The sequence below is a fragment of the Bacillus rossius genome, chromosome 1 (assembly GCF_032445375.1).
Source record: "Bacillus rossius redtenbacheri isolate Brsri chromosome 1, Brsri_v3, whole genome shotgun sequence".
Lineage (NCBI taxonomy): Eukaryota > Metazoa > Arthropoda > Insecta > Phasmatodea > Bacillidae > Bacillus > Bacillus rossius.
Genome location: NC_086330.1, coordinates 146,266,903 through 146,290,982, shown reverse-complemented (window position 1 = coordinate 146,290,982; position 24,080 = coordinate 146,266,903). Strand labels below are relative to the sequence as shown.

The following is a 24,080-nucleotide window of genomic DNA, read 5'->3' as shown; positions in this document are numbered from 1 at the left end:
ATACGTGATGATACAAAACATTCATAAGTTAATTACAAGCTGTCACTTGAAATAAACTCCATTGCTTAGGAATATGGTTGCTTATTATTGTTTGAAAGAACATCCCATTCTTATTAGACTGTAGTGTGTATGTAAATGGGCGGTTTCTCTCTATAACATGCACTGACTGCTGTTGGAGCTGTCCTTGTTTCTTTATGCGCTGTTGCCATATATTATAATATGTAATTTAAAAAAAAATTTTTCGGACAAAGTGTTTTTTTCTCTCTCCATATTGTAAAGCATTGAAATATGCATCAGTCAATATATATTTTTCATATTCAATGGCATTTTAAGAGGCTGAAAAAATTGAAAACCTAACTTCCTCACTGGTAACTGTTTTGAAGTTCCAAAATGTATCACATCAAAAAAAATTAACATACTGAGTATTCATGTAAGATTTTTTTTTTGTTAGTAAATCCATGTTATAGGATGCCACCAAATAAATCTCAAGACAAAAACTGTCCATATTTCCGTTACATAATTATTTTTAATCCTAAAATGATTTCCTCAGAAAATAACACATAAAAAAGTTGATCAGCAACAAAGTATTTTTTGATATTAAAAATGATGGTAAAAAGTGTGAAAGATGTTCACAATGAATGGAATTTGTTTTTAAAAGCACCATCTCAATTGCTTGTACAGTTTTCGTATCCAAAGCTGTGAAGAAGTGTCTTATCAGCACAAGAGCACACTGTATTAAAGGCTCAGTTAATGCTCTGTCTGGCCCACAGAGCGATGCATTGTGTCCAATGACCCGTTACAGTAACAATTTTGATTATTTATTTGTGCGTGTGATTTTATGTACACAAATAAAAATATATTTTAATTTAAAAATTATACAATTTTAATGTCAAATTTTTGGTCCAGAATGCTTATAATTAACGTGCTTTTACTGTACTAAAACATAAATGCACTGATGCTAACACACCAAGCTAAAATGAGAAAGCTTCTGACCTACCTACCTGTCTAATGTAGGGTGTTATGATTCCTAAGTCATCTGGTTCTGTGCCCAAACTGTACAGCTTGTTTATGTAGAACAACACCTGGGTGACTTCCTGCAGATTGTACCACGAAGGACAGTCATCATCTTGACGATTGGTGCCCTTCACCCCGTGAAACACCATGGGCAGAGTCCCTTTCTCGGTGCGAGGCAACATGGACGACAGCTGGGCCAGGAACTTTGCTTCGGGACTGTCAGTTGGACTCACCTTAACAAGGTCATAGCAAACTCATTTACTGGACTTAAATTTACTCACATTCAGCTACTAAACGTTAACCTGAGTGTATGGGACAATACATTAAGTTATATTTGAAAGGCCATCATCACAATGGTTTTTATTATAAATTTTTTGAGATAAAAGTATGCTTATTACTAGGCCTGTGCGAATAGTGTTTTTTGGATGCGAAGCGAATATCGAATCGGATACTAAAAACATTCGCGAAGCCGAATCAAATTGCGAATATATTTCTTGACAAGGCAATCTTACACTTAAATTATTAAATACTGGATTAATAGGTAATAGTAAGACTTTGAAACAAAGTTTTATCTGTATTATATTTTTAATAGTAACAAAGGAAAGTAATAAGCAAAAAATTTAATTCTAAAAATTACAATGAATAAGTAAAACAGTTTTTTATGCAGTTACAATAGAACTACAAGTGTGCTTTGTTTTTTAGGCAATTAGTAAAAAAAATTAACTATCTAAAGATTGTTAAACATATCAAATGTCATTTTAAATTTGCCTTCAAAAACACCAAATGTTCAACATGCTGAGGGAGAAGGCATTCTCTTCTACTGGTAACAACATTACCTGCCACTGAAAACAGTCGTTCAGAACTCACTTGAGTGGCAGGAATCCCTAAATATTTTGCAGCTACAACAGACAAGTTTGGATATTTTTTACTTCCTTGATTTTTCCACCAACCCAGTGGATCGTCACTTCTTGGGAGACGCGGTTCACTGAGATAACTTCTTATTTCATCTTCTTTCTGGTTTGTGGCTGGTTGGTTGGGCAGTGAGTCAAGTGCAGCCCACAAAACAGATTTTTCTTCACTAGATTTTACAATCACCTTTTCATTTGCTTCTTTTGGTAAAATTTTTAATTCCGTACTGAGAATACTTTCTGCCTCAACATCAGACATCAGCACGCCCTTAAATCTAGGGTCTACTAGCATTGCAATGCAACTGACTTGCTCCTTCTTGAAATTTGGAAATCTTGACTTCAAGTTTTTACACAATGCTTTGGCAAACAAAGTACCATCTTTCTGCTGTTGTGCATGGCTCTTTAGGTTGGATGTTAGACAGTGGAGAATAGGTATTATCATTGATGTGGTTGGATAACTTTCGCCACTCATTTCTTCTGTTGCTTCAGCTAATGGTTGCAGCACCTCAACAATACTTTCTGCTTGTTTCCATTCTGATGATGACAACATTTCTGTACTACCACTGTTGGCATGTTCTGCGACCAAGGCAGCTTTTATTTGTAACAGCCGCATTAACATGAGAAATTCAGAGCTCCAACGTGTGTCTACATTTTGTATTACCTCAAGCTGAGGCATATTTAGTTGTGCCTGGAGTTTGTGTAGTCGTTTTTTAGCCGAACTACTCCTCCTGTAGTGAGCAACAATACCTCTAGCCTTGCTCAGTAGAGTTTTCACACCGGGACAATCTGTTTTACTGACTTCAATGGCTATTTGGAGGGTGTGGGCAAAGCAATATCGTGAACGTTCATGAAACAGTGAAGAGAAAGCCAGCTTAAAATTGGCTGCATTGTCTGTAATGGAAAATAAGGGAACAGTACATGTTTCAGTACATATTCCCCACTCTGACAAAAGAGACTTGATCGTTGTGCTGATATTAACACTCGTGTGGGACTCTTGCAACACAACAGTGTTCAGTGCAAATGAAACGTAGGTAAAATCTGGTTGCAGGTAATGACATGTCAGGCTGACAAAACTGTCAGTGGACCGAGATGTCCAACTATCTGATGTCAGAGACAGAGCTGATATTCTAGGCAAATCATTCGACAACTGGGACTTAAGCGTTTCTTTGGTTTCATTGTACAAAGCTGGTATGTAGTGTTCTGAAAACGTTCTGGAGGGCACTTGGTAAGTGGGCGCTATGTACTTGTTGCCAAGTAATTCCCTGAAACCTTTGCCTTCAACAAAATCATAAGGCAGCATCTCAGAAGCCAACATTTTTGCAATTTTTTTAGTGATGCTTTGTGCAGCAGGGTCACCTGGTTCCATTTTTTTGTGTTTGTTAACAAAATCGGAAATTTTTGGTTGTGTTAGGCCTACTTGAAGATTTTTTGATGTTTGAGACATATCTGAATTTTTGCATTCCTGTAACTTCGTATACAGCATCTTGTGTTTGTTTTGCAAATGGTTTTGCAGTGTAGTAGTAGTACCTAAAAAATTATTAAATAACCATTTTCATAAGTTTTGAACAAAGCTATTTAGTACGACAATTTTAAGGTAATTTCTTAGTGTAGGTGCTTTATGGAATAATTATAATTCTGCAAATATTTTTGAGTTCTACTAGTCCCAAAAAATTATATTAAGTATTTTTAATGTTGCTTAACTAACCTAACCAACTGTTCACAATCCACACCAATTCACAGTATTTTTTATGTAGCTCACATAACCTATGCAATTATCTATGGGAGGGGTGAAAACAGGGAAAAAAATATATAAAAAAAATAATTTTTGCTAGTGTTCCTTCATTGTCCCACAAAGCATCTTAAGAGGCCACTCCAGTGTTTCAGGGGCACTACGCAACCCGCGTTAACCTCATAATATTCAATGCTATTTCATTTTGCTTATAACTTATTAACTAATATAGATTTTTAAATGATGCTTGCTTGACAACGATGCTCTTATCAAAGCCCCTTTCTTCAAAAACGTGCATAAATTATGGTTCAAACCTAGACAATACACTTATGCATATTAGTAAAGATTAGTATAAAACCATAATTTATGCACGTTTTTGAAGAAAGGGGCTTTGATAAGAGCATCGTTGTCTTACATATCAAGCAAGCATCATTTCGAAATCTATATTAGTTAATTAGTTATAAGAAAAATGAAAATAGCATTGAATCTAATGAGGTTAACGCGGGTTGCGTAGTGCCCCTGAAACACTGGAGTGGCCTCTTAAATGCTACAAACCAAACTCAACCATTCATTTTACTCAACATGTTAAATGTCACAAACTTAACCTAAGAAACAATTCAAACAAATTTAGAGTTTTAAATGTATGTAGCTAAGTAACCTAGCCATCCCTAAAATTTTACATTATTTTTACTGTAGCCACACTAACCATTCACATGATGTATTTAACAATACCTTTTTTTATTTACATTTAATTGTTTTCAGAAAAACGTATTATATTCTATAAAATTATCCATTTTAAATTAAACGAAACATCTCTGTATATTATAATATACTATAAAATGTTTCATTATTTGCATTTCTTAGTCGCAAATGGTAACGAACACAAAAAAAAGCTTCTTTTTTTGCACAATCTTGTTTTGAAAGGCAGGATTATTGAAACCTCTAAATAAAGTGCAGTCATGTCCTCACAACATCATTTGCGTCTTTACTCCTAAAATTAAACAATTTTATTTTATAGTTAGGTTCAAACAGATTTACATATAAAAATAAAGATTATAATTTCAAAAGTATTGAATACGTAGTGTACTGTAGGGTAATACTTCCGTGAAAAACAAAAGGCAGATGTATGCTAATAGACATAATTTTCTTTATACAATTTGTTTGGCCTTGGGTAGTGTGAATAAACTTGCCTCGTGGCGTCGAGAAGATTTTATTGCATTCGTTACACATTGCCGCCGAACTTCCCGATTCGGTGAAATAATCCCAAATAAGACTTGATCTTTTACGCTTTAAACCAAACCCGGTGATTCATCAGAACTTCGGCTTGAACTTGCCATTTTACGTGGTAAAGAGAATGTTTACTCTTTGTCGTCATAACCTCACACCTCACGACTAAAAACAAAGTAGCAACTACGGCCGTGGCTGCAACTGGAGATTGTCGATGCTCATTTGTTCAATACAATCGATTTACGTGGCCATTAATATTCGTATTCGTAGCGTATTTGATGATTTGCAGGGAAAACTAGGGCTGTAAAGGGACTCACTGAAGTAGCACTTTCTCGCACGACGGTATTTACCAACTTTTTTTTTTTTTTTTTTTAAAGCTTCGCAATGCACGCGAAGCTTCGCATCACGTTCGAAGCTTCAAATGAAACGAATAGCAAATTACTGGCGAAGCCGAATCGAATATCGAAACAAGCTTCGATTCGATTCGCAAAGTCGAAGCTTCGCACAGGCCTACTTATTACATCCTACTTCCAAATAAAAACCAGTTTTTATAAATCTATCAAAATTCTTGTGGATTCATTACTTTATATGCTGATAGTAATGTAATATTCCGGATGGAGTGATGAAATGATGAAACAGCAATTAACTTAAATTTAAAGAATATAACTATAAATTTATTATTTTGGTCCAAATAATAATTGAATATCTAATATCTATGAATATTTATTCATAATATTTTTGTTTGCAAACCACCAAATACTAATTCTTGTAAAATGGTATCTAAATACACCAGAGTCCCGTTATAGCGAGGTGTCACGGTTCCAGGTTTGATCCTCGCTATAACCGTGTCCTCGCTATAACCGAATTGGACAAATTTTGGCCCCCAAAAAATAAAAATTAACCGAAAATAGTATAAAAATTGTGTTTAAACCTGTATAATTAGAAAATAACAGGTTATATTAACAAAATCTTCATTTCTGTGAGCAGATGTGTGAATTCTCTTTAAAACGATACCTCACAAGTACGGATGCGATCACCGATTGCGTCAAAATAACCAGAATACCCTACCACGCCACGTAAGTATAGCATCTCAGCCCGCAATCGATTACTCGACTTGGCCCGCGGCCGACACAGCATTGTCCTGCTATCTATTGTCGATGCGTGCTGTCTGCTGGCGGCCATGTTGGTTCGGGATGTTGCTAACAGGTGGTGCTAGTGTAGCGCGACGATTTAATTCCTTACAAAAATGCAGGAGTGCGGCAACGCACGTACGCCTCAAACAAAATAGTCGCTGGAAAACTATACTTTTTTCATTTAAAAAAACCTGTAAACATTTTTAGGAAATAAACTTGGGATTTAACTCAAACCATCACCACCCCTTTCCCGGACAGGTACCCCAACAACTGACCGAAACCAAAGTTTCAAGAAAACTGTCCTAGCGATTTGGAAATAAATACGGTAGTGCCTACTATTTGTCAGATAGTAAAATAAATTACGTGACGTGTTTGTAAACGTGTCACAACTGAAATAATTCCAAACAAGTTTATAAATATTTGTGTATTATTAATGCGATCAATTAGCAACAAGTATAAAGACGGCTCTGACTTTTTTGGCCTAACATAGTTATAAACAATGTTATTATTTTTAAATGAAAATGTCGCAACAAATTAATTTAGAGCATTTATATTAAAAAAAAAAAAAGTGCATATTGTTATGTTTAATGGCGGGAAAAAATAGATTTTGTCTATTTTCTAAATAATAAGAAATGCGTACAAGTATATGTATATTCAGAGGCTTGTTTATTCGACTCGAGCATACCTTGGCCTTAAAGCCAGCCAGTGATGCTGTGACTGTGAAGTCGCAGGCACAGATAACTAACGGAAGTTTGATAAAAGAAAGAAAGGACAGGATTCTATTTTTAAAGCCACGCACTTAGGTGGCGACTGCAAGGCTGAAGAATGTGACAGGCGTCAACGGCAAGATGTCTAGTGGCGAGCGAGAGGGGTGGAGATAAAGCAGACAAATAACCAAAGCGCGCTTCAAGCGAACACATCGTAAATTCCTCAAAAATACCTCGTTATAGCCGTGTTCTCGCTATTACCGTGCTCGCTATAACGAGATTCTACTGTACAACATACAACTCATTACAACTTCATAAATAAATCTGCATATGTGTTTAATAATCATTTTCATTTAAACTTAATTCAATTTATGAAAAAAACTAAAAAGTAAAAGATTTCCCAGTACAGAATCTGCAGAGAAAGAGAGTGAGAGAGAGTGCGTGTGTAAACAGTAATTTTCAACATTGTCTAATTTCAATCAATGAAACCAGAATTTTTGAAGTAAATGATTATTTGCTTGCCCAACTTAACATTCATTTTGTTTATATGAAATTACTGTTTTAATCAATCATATTCTGAATGGAAAACATTAAATATTTAAATCATAAACTATCAATATCAGTTCTTACATGTTAAGCAGCATATGAATACAGTCGTATAGGGCGACCTTGAATGTTAAGATGGCAGTGAGTTACTGATGCCATAAAATGTGAGTGTGCTGGAATATAATACAAATTCAATTATAAAATGTACCATCAATGTGTAGCAGACCTAGAATAAAAGGAAAATTTTGAATATAACACAGTCTTGATTATAAAACTACTACTATTAGACACTCAAATGTAACACAACCTTGACTGTACGGATATCTCAAATATAAGACACAATTCAAAACAAGCAGAAATTTCACTGTGGTTAAGCTCACACTATAAATAATGTTCACTGTCCATTGTAGTCTTGTTAGAATTAAAATTTTTACATTTTGATTCTGAAGTAAAAATTTGCATTATACCAGAATTGTATTTATTTGCAATTTTTCCCACAAGTGTCTGATAAATATGCAGAGTAGCAAAAACTGTGTACTGAAATTAAATCAAGTTACCTTTTTTTTTTGGGAACCCCATCCAAATCATAATTCTAGAAAGAAGTGAATAATTTTAGTTTACTTATCCCAAAGTGTATCTTGTGTTTTGTTAAGTGTGAGAGAGGCGAGTCCGGCCTACTCACATATGCCTCCAGCTCGGAGTGGTAGAACAGCGAGTTGGGCAGCCTGAGGATGTCCGGCAGAGAGCGGTAGTTGACGACCAGCTTGGTGACGAGGCGTGGGTCAAAGCCGCGGCTGTCGGGAAAGCCCACGGGGTCCCGCTGGTAGGGGAACCGGTGGATGAGGCGCGACAGCAGGGACTCCCCGAGGCCGAGGTGGCTGGCCAGGTCGGAGGAGACCACCGGCCCCAGCTGCAGAGGGTCTCCTGCCAGCACTGCCTGGCCGTCCTTCGTGTTCAGGAAGCCTGCACCCACCCGGCTTTCTATCACACTTTTCAACATCCTCCATTTAAAAAATACAGTTCAGTGAAAGGTCTTTAAGGCACCTACCTAGTCAGGGTGTATTTGTGTTCGTGAGGCAGGATGGTGAGTGTTAGGCTCACTGGTGCTTCTAGCGCGATGTTGTCTCTAAGCACAAGGCTAAGGACTGGCACGCAGTCTTCTTGTCGTGCATAGGACAACCATGAGATTTGAGCGGGAACTATAACTTTATATGACGGAGAAATTAAGATAAAGGTGTAATGATAGTCCCTTGAGCTCTTCCAAAAAACCTGTACGAGGCATTTCATATCTAAAATTTACTCTGATAAGTGATAACACACGTTTCAGACATTTTCCTCCCCTAAAAATGAAGTTCAAAAACAAAATACGGAAACAGAACTACCCATCCACCCTTAGTATATTCTTGAATGATTTTAGTAAACAGCCACCACTAGGATATCCTGAGCAGTTTTCATATTGCGTGGTTTCTTCTGAATCTCTGCACATTGTATGTGTGCCCGGGTAGATGGGGCCCTTAACATGGTACGTTCAGGACAGCAACCATGCTGGATTATAGATTTTGCCTGATTATAGAATGCCGAAATTGTTTTAATAGGAATGCCTAAGAAAAATCAATTTATCATATAATGGTATTCTAACAATATAATAAAAAAAATTACCGTAGAGCATTGGTCTTAAAAAAATCATTAAGGATATGTACCGTATTGGCCCGAATATAAGGCGACCCCGAATATAAGGAGGCCAAACAAATGTAAAAATAATTTTTGGTAGAAATTAATGTGAAAATTCATTAGACATACATTTTGTGTTGATAAATGGTTTTTGCATTTATGTATAACAATTAATTTATATTTATCACATTACTTATTTAAAATAAGTTTGAATGGCCTACCCTAAAAGTCAAAAGAAAACAATTAGAAAATTTTTACATTTTTAAGTATTACACTAGAAATTTTTTCGTATGTTTACTCTAATGAAGCTGCATAATTGTCATCTTCAGAGCTGTTTATTTGTCTAGGGCTCATTCCCCGCCGTTCCACCGATGTGTGATTGTTCATTTTTCACAGTTTACTGTATCTACGAATTTAAAATTTTTACAATGGCTATTAATCCCTCTTAAAATACAGCATTTAACTTTCCGTTTGACTTAAGCTACATATTACCACAGAACAAGGCGTATTACTATTTAGTGGTGTGTTATACGTAAAAAAAGCAAACAAAGAATGCATCTTGCCGGAACAAAACAAGTGGCTAGCTGACATGATGAAGCATACGGCCAAGAATAACTTCGGTTACGTGACCGCGTATATTTGCCATATTACTCTCTGACAGAGAGAGTCTGTTCTATGAATTTGAAAGAATAATCTATTATAATTATGAAAGGTTTTTACATAAATAAAGAGTGCATTATTAAAATAGCTTTTGAAGCAACGTACCAAATTCCTGTTAATATGGCGTCTTCGTGCGTGTTCGGCAATGTTCGTTTTACAACAAAGAAATATTGTGGAAAGACAGTTGGCAGCCGTGAATTTCCATACATTACATCCGAAATGTTTGTAAACGTAAACAATCGTTCTGAAAATAACTGTGATATTTTAGTACAAATATTACCGTTAAAAATCTGAAGATAAATTACCGTAAATGTTAACACGCGATTGTACACAAAGTACAAATATGAATTATGAAATAAAAGGTTGCCATTTTGAGATGCTTCAACATTCACGTTTTTACTCAAGAACAAATATTTTAATTTTCAACTTCAAACAATTGTGAATTACTGCAATATTAGGTGGATTTATCGTTTTTCTCCGTGTGAGGTAACAACGTTTTAGTTAATATAAAAAATTGTGAACGTTTTATTAAACAATGTTTCTACTGTAGCTTTCAGCTTGGAACTAATGTTTGCGGTTCTGACGTCTTGGGTGCGAAAATAAGGCGACTTCCAATTTTTGCATCTCTCGTTTATGTAAAAATGGTCGCCTTATATTCGGACCAATACGGTACCTATGAGATGTGAAGTGTAACACGATATGAAAAAATGTGAACGCATGTGGCTTGGTTGCTAGAGACAATGAAAGGTAAGATGCTAGTGGGGCATTGGCGTAATGAGTGGGTGAGGCAAAGGGAGTACCTTGAGAAAACCCTGTTACAACCCAGACCTATCAGCTAGCTCAAACTTGGTCTGATATGCATACACATAAAACACTGAAAGAATATTTATGGGCTCAAAAATACTGTTCAAATTTCATAAAAATGTTGCTCTAACTTATTCATGATGAAAATAAAGTCTTTTGAGAACAAATACTTATATATACTACTTTTTAATATCCTTTACCGAAAATTCACATAAGCACAAAGGCTGTCATCTTCCGACCACAACACTGTTCACATCATTCACAACACATAGAAAAAACAAAAACAAAGGATTGTTGCTTCCAGAAAGACAATTTACGTACATATTTTAAAATGGCACCAAAATGTCCGATGAAAATATTATTATTACTGCTATTAAATCCCATGATTTCACATTAACTCATGGTACAATTCAAGTACTCGCATGCTGGACGACAACAAAATGACTCACATTTGCCTTGTTATATGGGCTTAACACCGATGACTGCAATAAAGAATTCTAGATAAGAAGTCCGAAAATGTTTTTACAGCTAAACATATGCTTTGATCACATCTAAATAAACATTTAATGTGTGTTAACAACTATTTTCATGAATACTTATGAAATTGTTACTACTGTATGCTATGTTATTACCACGCCTAAATTTGTGATTTCACAACAAAGGGAAACTCAGCACTGTACGCATCTCTAAACTTTTAAAAGTATTGATTTTTGTTCAATTCACTCATCTTCATGCACAAGAAAATTATGCCTAAAAAAACTTTTCCAAAACCAATTTTTAGGTTTATTCTACAATGAAATGTGAATGGAAACAAATCACGTAAATGGAGACGGATCTCCCGGAAAATTTCATTATCACGTCTGCTATTCCACAATTCACTGAATCTAAGCTTCTGCGAATACAGTTCTTTTTTCATTTGAATTAAATATGACAATATTTGAGGATAGCAAATATTTTTTAAACTGAATTTTAACATGGTAAAATTCTTTTTCCACACTTCACAAGAATAAATAAAAAAAAAAAGATCCAAAATACAGTAAAATAAAAAAGAGAGTAATAAACATGGAACCAATACAAAAAGGTGTGAAATAAAGGATTTTTAAACAAAACCTGGCAATGCATTTTCTTAACAAGTAGATTTAAGTTTTAAAGTTGTTTTGTTGATCCGGTTACATATATAATATAGAATATTAATAAGTTTAAATTATAATCATTGATTGAGTAATAATTAGTGATAGGTCGATTCCGATTACGGAATCTATCGGTTCCAGCGATTCCACTATAATCTTGGGATTCAGAATACAATCATTTTCTAATCAATAGTGACTGATTCCTGCATTGTTTTTGTAAGTTTGCAAAACACATTTCCTACGCAACATAAGAAAATATAAAGAAATTGGATGCATATTTAATTTTTAAGCTACATTATAAACTCTTTTTTTTACGTAACCGGGATTTACGAATTCAGGTGATTAACGTAATTATTTACTTGCACCGCCATTTTCCCTACAGTAAAAGTATTTCCCGCAAATTACGTTACAACAGCACTGCATTTAATAGTAAACCTTCAGAAATGTTATGCAAAACCATAAAAGTTTAAAGAAAATAATGTAAATTTTATATATTAAAAATTATTTATTTGGTCACGGCAGCTACGTTTACCATTGTAAACAACCTAATAAATTTGTTCCACCTGCCATGGTTGTAGCATTGCAAAATGGGTTATAAGAATATTAAGAATAAGTTTGATGTGAAGGATATTTTTTTTTTTGATATAGAGAACAGTTCAGATATGTTAAAAATTGTTATTAATTACTCTTTTTAAATTTCATGTAAAGTCTTAAAATACTTATTTTCCCGAGATATTTAATTATTAATTTGTGGGTTAACTCCAGCTCATAACTAATTTTGATGTATGATTTCATTAATTGTTTTATTTAAGGCAATGGAGAATATAATTTTACAGGACATAATTTTTAAACTAAAATTTTGAATCTGAATTTCAACTTCAATTGCTAAAATTTGAATATTATATGTAAATTAGTTGGGTAAATTATGAATTCTATTGAGATTGTAGTGGAATAATTCGAGAACAGTCTGGAAAGCCCAGAAGGAAGAGCGGACAGGCGCGACACACTGGCGCCAGCAAGTTATTTTCCTCGTTGTAAATGCGTTGTTGGGGATTTACGCGTCACGTGGACGCATAGCTTTCGCGACGGTCTGGAAGGTTCTCTGGAGGCTACCACTAGCCAACCAATCAGGGCGAGTCCTGGCGTGGTGTGATGCGCTCGGCCGAAATTCCTTATTTGGGCATGTTGATGAATGCTGTACTGTGATTGGTCGGTTGGCCCACGGGGTTGCTTCCCTTGTCTTCACCTATACAAGGGAGGTAATCTCGTCTACCAACTCAGTTGTCGCTCGATTGTCATCCAGTCCGGTCGCGTCGTCGGCAACTCGCACAATATTATGGCGTTGCACTAAGGGAAAATTTCACGCCTAGGGGCTGGGGCCAGGCCGTAAATTTTAACCTAAAGATTTTTTCGGAATAATGTAACTAGAAATTTAGGCCCTAGGCGTCGGCAACGGCCCAACTTCGCACGACTTCGGTCAGTGCGCGACCGTACCTTGAGTTACATCGCTAACCAAGGGACAGTAATAAATTCTATTTTTTTGTGAGCGACAAGACTCAACGACCATCAACAGAAAAATGTCTGGTATGGTATGTATTTGGACCTCATCCTATCAAAATTCAAGGACTTCAAAAAAAATTTGTAGAACAAAAACTGTGCAAGTAACAAAGCTTTAGAACTAAATTTGTCTGAATTGTGTTGTCATGTAACTGAAAAAACTATCGTTTCTTTGGTTTGAAACGAAATAAACAAAAAGTAATGCAATAAACTCTTTCATTTCCAATTTAAAACATATTTTGATGTAACTAAAAATTATCTGAATCGACCATCGTAATCATAAATTCTTAAAGAACATTGTTTGTATTGTTACATTTCTATGTGTTAGCCGGGCCGCATGGAATGTAACAACATGGCTGCCCAGCCGCGGGGCACGAATTTAGACACTGCCTGAAAAAAAAAATAAATAAATAAATAAATAAATAAACCATTCGGAAAAAAACATTTAACGTCAATAAAAACTTGTTCTGGAAAATCCAATCATCAATTTTAAATTAACTGTCATAAACATTTTTAGAACATCGGCAAAACTATAACTTGTGAACGAGTGATTCGTGTGTGGATCGTGTGAGCAATTATCTCCGCGTCCTACTTGTAAACTTCGACATACGAAGACGAGCGTGAGAAGTCAACACTCACCGTATAAGAACAGTGTGGGACGTCGTGGGAAAGGAATGCGACGAGAACTACATCGTAGAGCAGAGCTTCGCGGAACAACGCGGGACACGATTCCAACATAATCATCTTGGTACCTACTTCGCGGGACAACGAGGGATGAATCACCAGAAACAGCAAGTCTAAATTGGACAAAACTTACGTTTTAATGGTCTAAAATTTTGTAGTAATAACTTGTTTCAATTTTTTTTGTGTTTTAAAAGGTTGTTTACGTTTTTATTGTAATTCATAATAATTGTACAAAATGAGTACCGACAGTCAGGATGACCTTACGGGTTTTCCTGAAACTTCAGGAATTTCTGATCCAAATTTAAACATTGAATTGGTACAGGAGCAGTCAGAAAACATGGAACAGCCTGCAACTAGTATTCCAGTAGAGGTTATGGGGGGGTCAGATATGGCTAATCAAATGTTAGAAAAACTCATGATAATAATGCATAACATGTCACAGGGTCAGACAGAATTCCGACAGATAATAGAACAAAAATTAGATGCCACCAAGCAGGAACTTACACAAGAAATTACACAAGTAAGACAAGAACTAACCAATACAGTTGAGAGTCGATTTAATACGCTTAGGAACGATCTTAATGGACAAATCTCTTCCTGTGTTTACAAAGTAAATAATTGTGAATTGCAGGTGGAGGAGATAAAATCTAGGGTAAACATGTGTGAAAAAAAGGTGGGCCAAATCCAGGAAAATTCTACACAAACAGGTAAAACAGTTCAGGAACATAGTAAAAAATTTTCCGAAATCTTACAACATAATGAAAGTGTACAAAACAAAATAGCCATAAATCAAGGGGATATCACAAATTTGCAGGTAAAAGTAAATGAGAATTCCCAAAATATATATTATAATGAAAAGAAAATTAGAGAAGTCCAAGAGAATTTTGAAGCTAATGTCGAAAGAATATTTACAGAAAATTCAAAAATAAGTAACCAGTTTGAGAATTTTAGGGATGATGTAGGTCGAGAATGTTTACAAAAAATAGAGGAAAAGCTGAGTAATATTAGAGGGAATGGACAGGGTAACATTAGAAGTTCGGTTTTAACTGTAGATGAAATAAACACTTTTGAAAAAACAGTGCCTAAATTTTTTGGGGATGATCGAGGAGCTACTCCAATACAGTTAATCACCAAATGTGAGAAGGTATTCGGCTATCTTAGGGGTTCGGATGAGCAACAGGTAGAATTGTTTATCACTAAATTGGATGGTGTTGCATTACAATGGGCAATGCATAAAGAGAATGAATGGAAAACATTTAAAGAAGCAAAATTAGCATTTTTGAACAAGTATTGGGGTATATACATTCAAGATGATTTCCTACAATATTTATTTTCAGGAAAACACAGAGCAAGGGACGGACCCATGGCTCCTTACGTACAAAGGTTATATTTACAGTCAAAGTTTTTGAATAATCCAATTACTGATGAAAGATTTATTTCCCATATTGTACACCATTTTTACCAGCAAGTACAGAACTGCATTTTAGGGGCTAGGAATAAGAGTGTTGAGGAGGTCATTGCATTGCTTGAAACATTAGACAGGAGGAATGAGCGAGAGGAAGGACTGAGGGGAAGGGAGCCAGAGCTCCAAGGAAGGCAGAGAGGGCCACCTAGGGAGAGGTTTCCTCCAGAGGGCATGCCGAGGGAACAGGTTCAGCGACCCCATCGACAAGAGTTGCAGGGTAACGCACGACCACGTTGGGAGGGACAGAGAGTTCAGCAGGAAAATCCAAGGGAAGAGAGAGTCAGGGAAAGACAGGATAGGCCGAGATATGAAGGACAAGGAAATGCAAGAAATTTAAACTCTTAGATAGGGAAGATCTAGCCTCGGATACTTTCCCTAGGCATTTTGTAGAGGCAGGAGTGTCATGTAAGGTGTTGAAAAAACAGGGCTGTACTGAACCCAATACTACACACGAAGGGGAGGATCTTTTACAAAATTACAACGAATCCTCAAAATTCATTGAAGGAAAGTTGGGGTTATGTCCAGTAATCCAAGGCGAAATTGTCAGTACAGAAACAAAAGTTAAATTATTAATTGATTCAGGGAGTGAAGTAACTGCAATGTCTGAAGAATATTTTAATTCGCTAGGAAGTAAAGTAATGGAACCAGTTGCAGTGTTACCAGTTTCAAATATCACAATCATAGGAGCAACTGGAGTAAGAAATAAAAATGTGAAAAAACAAGTTTTAATTGAAATCAAAATAGGTGAAGTAATTATGTGGGTTGTTTTTCTCATAGTTAGAGGACTTAATGTAAATGTACTATTAGGAGCGGATTGGTTACAATCCAATGAGGTTATCATTGATTATTCAAGGCAGTGTATACATGTAACCGGAGCACAAATTTCTTTTGCTGAAACTGATAACAGAAACAACTCTTTTCATTTAAGAATTATCATGGGAAATTATTCTGAAAGGGGATTTGGGGTAGCATGTAAATTTTTAGAAAGGGAACATATAGAAACTGAAGTAGAACAAATAATATTGCATAGTGGGAACTCCGAACAGCAGTCTGAGTTTAAACAAATTTTGCGAAGGGAATGCAAAGCGTTTGCCAATTTCCCTGGGTCAAATAATAAATACGAATGTCGCTTGAAGCTGAAAGAACACCAACCTTTTGTACAGAAACCTTACCCAGTTGCATATAATTTAAGGCCAGCAGTTGAAAAGGAAATACAGAATATGATTGATGGGGACATAATTGAAAGGCGCAGTTCCGAATATTTGAACCCAATCATTGTGGTTAACAAGAAAAATGGGGGGGTAAGATTATGTCTAGATGCTAGGAAATTAAACCAGTTAATTGTTCCTGATAGAGAATCACCAGAACCTATGAATGAGCTTTTACAAAAATTTGAAGGCTGTGCCTATTTTTCAAAAATTGATCTAGTAGCTTCTTATTGGCAGATCCCTTTAAATGCGGAATCTAGACCTTGCATTTTTTTTTCATATCAAGGGAAAACATATTGTTTCAAAAGGATGCCTTTCGGTTTAAATGTATCAGTTAGCTATTTCATTAGAGGGCTTGAACATGTTTTGGGACCTGAAGTATTACAGTTGGTAACTGTATATGTAGATGATATTCTGATTGCAACTAAAACTTTTGAGGAACATTGTGAAGTTGTGCAGTTAGTGTTGAGAAAATTACAAGAAGGAGGCATGACTGCAAATTTAAAGAAATCTGAGTTTTTGAAAGATGAAATTAATTTTTTGGGTAATATTGTAAACTCGAGAGGAATTTGTATCGATCCTGACAAATTAAAAGCAGTTAGGGATTACCCATCACCTACAAACAGAAAACAATTAGAAAGGCTGATAGGATTTTTTAACTTTTTTCGGAAATATATTCCAAATTTTAGCAGTATTTGTAGTCCATTAAGAAAATTGTTACAAAAAAATCAGTGTTGGGAATGGAGACAGGAACAGGAGCGAGCAGTGGAACAACTAAAACAAGCATTAGAAAAGAAAATTTTGTTGCACCACCCAAACTTAGATCAGGAGTTTTATATTACTTGTGATGCATCAGGTGAGGCAGTTGGTGCTATGCTCTTCCAAATGAATCAGGAAGGGGATCAAATTCCAATTAGCTTTGCCAGTAGAGCTCTGAATTCTGCAGAAATAAACTACACTACTACAGAGAAAGAACTACTAAGTATTGTATTTGCTTGTTCAAAATTTCGAATCTACATTTATGGTAAGAAAACCACAGTGCAAACTGATCATAAGGCCTTATGCCACATGAATTCGTGTAAACTATTACATGGCAGAATCACTAGATGGATTTTATCCTTACAAGAGTACAGTTTAGATATCCAACATGTACCAGGGAAAGAACAGGTTGTTGCAGATGCACTGTCTAGAGTTGCAACAGATTCACAATCGGCCCGAATGAAGGAATTCCAAATTTGTAGTTTAAGAAAACAAATGCAAGAGGTAGGAGAGGGAATAAGGGAGTTTTCTAAGAAATTGGCAGAAGAAGTAAGTAAAGATTCCAGGCTACAGAAAGTGATACAAGAATTAGGATCTCCAAATTGTAGGGATGTGATAAGCGAAAATTTTGTAATGGAAGGGGAATATTTATTCCAAAATGTATCCAGCAGGGTGCCAAAGTGGGTACTGTGTGTCCCCAATACATTGAGAAATGAGGTATGTACTTTTATGCATGCAGAATGCGGACATTTTGGAGTTACAAAAACTATCAAATATATTCAAGGGTTTTGTGTTTTTAAAGATATATACAGGATGGTAGCTATTATTATCAAATCATGTTTACTATGTGCACAAACTAAAGTAATGAATCGGAAATGCCAAGGATTCATGGGAAATGTTTTAGCTACCAAGCCTTTAGAAATTGTGTGCGTTGACCTGTTTGGACCTTTACCAAGTGGAAGGGGTGGTACCAAATACATCCTGGTAGTTTTAGACATTTTTTCTAAGTATGTTAAACTGTATCCAATTAAAAAGGCTTCAGCTCAGATTGTTACTAATAAAATAATGGATGTTTATGTAAAAGAAATAGGTCTCCCTGACAAAATAATCTCTGATAATGGTCCCCAATTTCGGAGTGAAGTTTGGAAAACCTTGTCTAGTATTTTAGGTATCGAACTAGGATACACTGCTGTATATCACCCAGCTGCCAACCCTGCTGAAAGAGTAATGAGAGAATTGGGGCGTTTATTTAGGGTTTACTGTAATGAGAAACATAATGCATGGGCAAGCAATGTAGACCAGGTAGAGAAACTGATCAACAATTGTTGGCATGAGAGTACAGGGTTCACACCTATCGAATTGATGCTACAAATTTTACCAACTACAAAGCTCCAAAATACAATTAAATTTCCTAAAAGCGACATTGTGGAATTAAAAGAAAAGTTGGATAAGGCAAAAGAAAAACTAATGTATAAAGCTAACTCAAGGAAAGCCAGATTTGACAAAACTATCAAACAAACGAGTTTCAATGAAGGGGATGAAGTCTTAATTGCTTCACACAAGTTGTCATCCCTTATAGATGGTAAGATATCCAAGTTTTTCAAATTGTATGATGGGCCATATAAAATACAAGCTATCGTAGGCCACAATGTTTACAGAGTAAATGATGCTAATTGGCACATCTCTTTACTCAGACCGTGGAAAATTAATTCAGTGTAATTGAAGAAATAAAAGGGTGAATTTTAAGCAAGTTATGTATATACTTTTATAGCATGATTAAAAGGTACATTCGTGTTGAAAATAAGTTGTGCAAAGATTGATTATTATTGCTTAAGGTATATATGTATTGGTACTGTAAACAATTTGTGTAAAAAAAAAAAAAAATAAAGAAAAAAAGTGATTTAACTCATGGGGAATATTTTGCATATTTTTGAAAGATTAATGAACATGAAACTACAATGAAATATTTTTGTTAATGTATAACCTGTTGAAAGTTCTGTGTTATATAATTGTGTTGTGTTATTTGTTAAAGATTGATTTGTCACTCTTTGAACCTCTGCCTGAAGTTGTTTTTTTTTTTTGTTGTTTTAAGGAAAGCGATACATAAGTAAACTGAAAAAAAAAAATCACTATTCTATTGTAATCATGTTTGCTCATGTTTAAAACTTAAAACACATTACTTTTAGTTTGGTAAGGAGAATTTAAATGATTTGTTTATGTAATGCTTCAATGTTTGAGTTATATTGTTTGTGTTTTAAAGATTTGTAATAATATGAAAAGTAATGGTTTGCTATTATTGTGTCAAGATTTGCATTTCTAATGTTGATGTTAATTTGTTACATTTGTTTACACTTTTTTTGATTTGTTATGGTATGTTATTTCTTTTGTTTCAACAATTTACACTTGTGTACTTTTTGATTTAATTTTGCAAATTCAATCAAAAAGTAGGGGGGGTTATGTAGCATTGCAAAATGGGTCATAAGAATATTAAGAATAAGTTTGATGTGAAGGATATTTTTTTTTTGATATAGAGAACAGTTCAGATATGTTAAAAATTGTTATTAATTACTCTTTTTAAATTTCATGTAAAGTCTTAAAATACTTATTTTCCCGAGATATTTAATTATTAATTTGTGGGTTAACTCCAGCTCATAACTAATTTTGATGTATGATTTCATTAATTGTTTTATTTAAGGCAATGGAGAATATAATTTTACAGGACATAATTTTTAAACTAAAATTTTGAATCTGAATTTCAACTTCAATTGCTAAAATTTGAATATTATATGTAAACTAGCTGCCCGACCCGGCTTCGCACGGCTATAGGTACTAATGGAAAAAAATTAAGCCACATCTCCCATTTATAGTAATGGTAAATAAAAAAAAAATTAAGTGAAAATTTATTACAATGCTGTATAATGTACCGGAGAGAAAATGAATAGCACCGATGGTTACCCGACTCGTGCACGCAATGTACAACTGATGTACCCGTACTTCGCTACGGCAGTCTACAGGCAGATCACTCTTGCGCCGCTCATAATACATGCCCCTCGTTGTGGGTACGCCACTGCCGCGCGATGCACGTTGCCATGGAGACGCAGAAGACATGAACAATGCAAAATACTGTTCTCATGCAGACAAAGTACCCACTGTTGCCTGGTTTTAACCACCCATTAGATCTAATTTTCGGAAAATGTCATCCTGCGTAACATAAGGAACATTAGGGGCAGGCATATTTCGCGAAAAAATCTGCTCGGCGTCGGCGGTCACTCTCCCACCCTCCCCCTAACCCAGCCCACTACCGCCACACCTCCCCCTCCCACTCCTGCCACACCACCCCTTCCCAATACCACCACACCTCCCCCTCCACCCCCCACTACCACCACACCTCCCCCTCCCACTCCCGCCACACCTCCCCTTCCCAATACCACCACACCTCCCCCTCCACCCCCCACTACCACCACACCTCCCCCTCCCACTCCCGCCACACCTCCCCCTCCCACTCCCGCCACACCTCCCCTTCCCACTACCACCACACCTCCCCCTCCACCCCCCACTACCACCACACCTCCCCCTCCCACTACCACTTGCAAAATTTCAACGGTGATGAGGACTGCACTAACAATGAAATAGCCGTTGCCATAGAGACGAATGAAGCATCAACAAAGCAACAGCAGTTGCCATGGTGATTTCCTACCAAAAACTGGAAATAAAAAAAAAAATTTAGGGGTGGACTACCCCTAACATTTAGGGGGATGAAAAATAGATGTTGGCCGATTCTCATAGATACCGGATAAGCACAAAAAATTTCATCAAAATCGGTCAAGCCGTTTCGGAGGAGTATGGCAACGAAAACTGTGACACGAGAATTTTATATATAAGATTAGTTGGGTAAATTATGAATTCTATTGAGATCGTAGTGGAATAATTCGAGAACAGTCTGGAAAGCCCAGAGGGAAGAGCGGACAGGCGCGACACACTGGCGCCAGCAAGTTATTTTCCTCGTTGTAAATGCGTTGTTGGGGATTTACGCGTCACGTGGACGCATAGCTTTCGCGACGGTCTGGAAGGTTCTCTGGAGGCTACCACTAGCCAACCAATCAGGGCGAGTCCTGGCGTGGTGTGATGCGCTCGGCCGAAATTCCTTATTTGGGCATGTTGATGAATGCTGTACTGTGATTGGTCGGTTGGCCCACGGGGTTGCTTCCCTTGTCTTCACCTATACAAGGGAGGTAATCTCGTCTACCAACTCAGTTGTCGCTCGATTGTCATCCAGTCCGGTCGCGTCGTCGGCAACTCGCACAATATTATGGAGTTGCACTAAGGGAAAATTTCACGCCTAGGGGCTGGGGCCAGGCCGTAAATTTTAACCTAAAGATTTTTTCGGAATAATGTAACTAGAAATTTAGGCCCTAGGCGTCGGCAACGGCCCAACTTCGCACGACTTCGGTCAGTGCGCGACCGTACCTTGAGTTACATCGCTAACCAAGGGACAGTAATAAATTCTATTTTTTTGTGAGCGACAAGACTCAACGACCATCAACAGAAAAATGTCTGGTATGGTATGTATTTGGACCTCATCCTATCAAAATTCAAGGACTTCAAAAAAAATTTGTAGAACAAAAACTGTGCAAGTAACAAAGCTTTAGAACTAAATTTGTCTGAATTGTGTTGTCATGTACCTGAAAAAACTATCGTTTCTTTGGTTTGAAACGAAATAAACAAAAAGTAATGCAATAAACTCTTTCATTTCCAATTTAAAACATATTTTGATGTAACTAAAAGTTATCTGAATCGACCATCGTAATCATAAATTCTTAAAGAACATTAATTGTATTGTTACATTTCTATGTGTTAGCCGGGCCGCATGGAATGTAACATGGTTAACGATACGGCCATGAACCAAAACTTTGGTGACGTGAACGCGTAAATTAAGATGTTTCATATCTCTCCGCTTTAAACTTTAAAGAATTATTAACGAAATAAGTTTTTAATGAGATTTTACCAAAATTCATAGTGAATTACTGGGTCCATATTAAAATAAGTTTAAAAGCAACATAACCAAATTGCTGTAAATATGGCATCCTTGTGCATGTTCAGAGATGTTTGATTTATATTAGAAATATTTTGGAAAGGCAGTTGGCAAAACTGAATATCCAAACATTGCTGCTGAAGTGTTTGTTAAGTTTCTCTATAGTATTACCAAGCATAAATAATCTTTTGAAAGTACAGTAGACTCCCGATTATCCGGGGTAATGACTGGCAAGGGGCGCACGGATAATCGAAAAACACAGTTAAAGCGATGACGGGGGAAAAAATGATTTAATTAAATTTTTTTATCCCGACTGTCGATACATACACTATAACACCCACCCCTCATAGCAACGTCCAAAATATGGCAGTGGTAGGTTCTGCAAAGCAAGTGGGCGCACGCGCACACGAAGCTCGCCCGGCTGGCTGGCGGCAGCGGCGCGTGACGCATAAGCTCACCCCTCCCTACCCTCGGAAACATTCTTCAAGGCTAGCTCATCCCTCCCAGACACACAAACCATCTAGTGTCCTCCCTTATAACACCCCAACTTCGCTCCCCTTTGAAAAACCTTCAGTGAGAAAATGCTCTTTTCACCCTCCCTTCTCCCCATTGTAAATATTTTCGGAACCGTCCCTCCCCCCAAACACGCCCAAAAAAAAAGTATGTCAAAATATGTCACTTTTCACACCAAGTTCGAGTTCAGTGATCTCTGGCAAGGAATTTACAAGCTTTCAAACTTAAATATAAATGTATTTTAATAGCAAGGGTCCTATGAAAAGGAATATACCGAATAAAATCAAGCTGCTGTCACCAAACAAAGCAAAAAACTAGCCAATGCGTGGTCGCTTCGTTATTTCTCGCGCGAGAGGCAAGACGTGGAATGTTAGAAGAAAAATAAATGCGGGGAAGACAGACGGCAGCCAGTGTGTTTCCTGCTTGGGGAATAAGTGGCGTAGCCTTTTTATTTATGCCGGGTGAAGCGACCTTTTTCTATCAACACACTGGAAAAGATAATTGCTTGAGCTGTCAAAATAAACATCGCTGCGGCAGTTAAAACAAGTTGCGGCGGGCGTGCATCCAGTCGGTCGCTGTGTACCGTATTCACTCGCGTAATGTCCGCCCTCGCATAATGTCCGCATCCTTTATTTATATATCCTTAAAAGAAAAAATTTAAAATTCGCATAATGTCCGCACCAGTCGTCTACGGCGGGCAACACAACTTTGGCCACCCCTAAAGGACGCAGTACGAATGGAAAGTTGACGGCTCTGTAAACAAAGCAGTGACCTTGAGCTGTCCTTTCTCTCCTGTCCTGAAAGGGTGGGGAAATTCGTTGAACTGAACAAAGCAAGGTAACGGTAAACACAGCTGACCAACACGCACGCAAGTTCAAGGCATGAGTTTCCTGTCGAGTTTTGTAGTGTAGAGTACAGAATTGGTAAATATAAATCCTTCACTGCGCGGTTTAAATTAAGAGTTGTTCGTTATGCTGAAGAGCATGGGAACAGGGCTGCTGAAAAGGAGTTTGAAGTGCACGAAAAAAGTGTTCGTCAGTGGCGAAAAATAAAAGAACAGTTGCAGTCAACAAATGCAACACGGAGTGGATCAGTCTTGTTTTCTGTTGAGGTAAGACACGCAGCGCAGCGTAAAAGAAACGTTTACTTTAATTAGTGTGTACCCTGTTTTACGTGTCTGGACAGAACAGAACCCCTCTTTGTTTACATTTGGTTGGAATCGCTCCCTTGGCCATTCTCACGCTCTAAATGTTTCCTTCCCCTTCCTCCTTCTCTACGTCACGAAGGCCATCAGATTTTCTGGGGGGGGGGGGGGAGTACAGAGCGCAGCAGA

At 36.7% G+C, this 24,080-nt stretch overlaps 1 protein-coding gene across 6 annotated transcripts in view; it reads right to left on the bottom strand.

Moving 5' to 3' along the window:
- LOC134546254 (probable RNA helicase armi) overlaps positions 1–24,080 on the bottom strand; it is a 68,850-nt gene that overhangs the window by 13,317 nt on the left and 31,453 nt on the right. For 3 of the 6 annotated variants that reach the window (XM_063388950.1, XM_063388951.1, XM_063388949.1), the window contains exons 6-7: positions 7,947–8,227; positions 1,002–1,247 (exon numbers count right to left, since the gene is read on the bottom strand). In XM_063388950.1, the coding sequence (XP_063245020.1) occupies positions 1,002–1,247; positions 7,947–8,227 (527 nt within the window). Of the gene's footprint in view, positions 1–865; positions 1,248–7,946; positions 8,228–24,080 lie in introns of those variants that run through there. The other 3 variants (XM_063388952.1, XM_063388953.1, XM_063388954.1) reach the window with 2 other exon arrangements.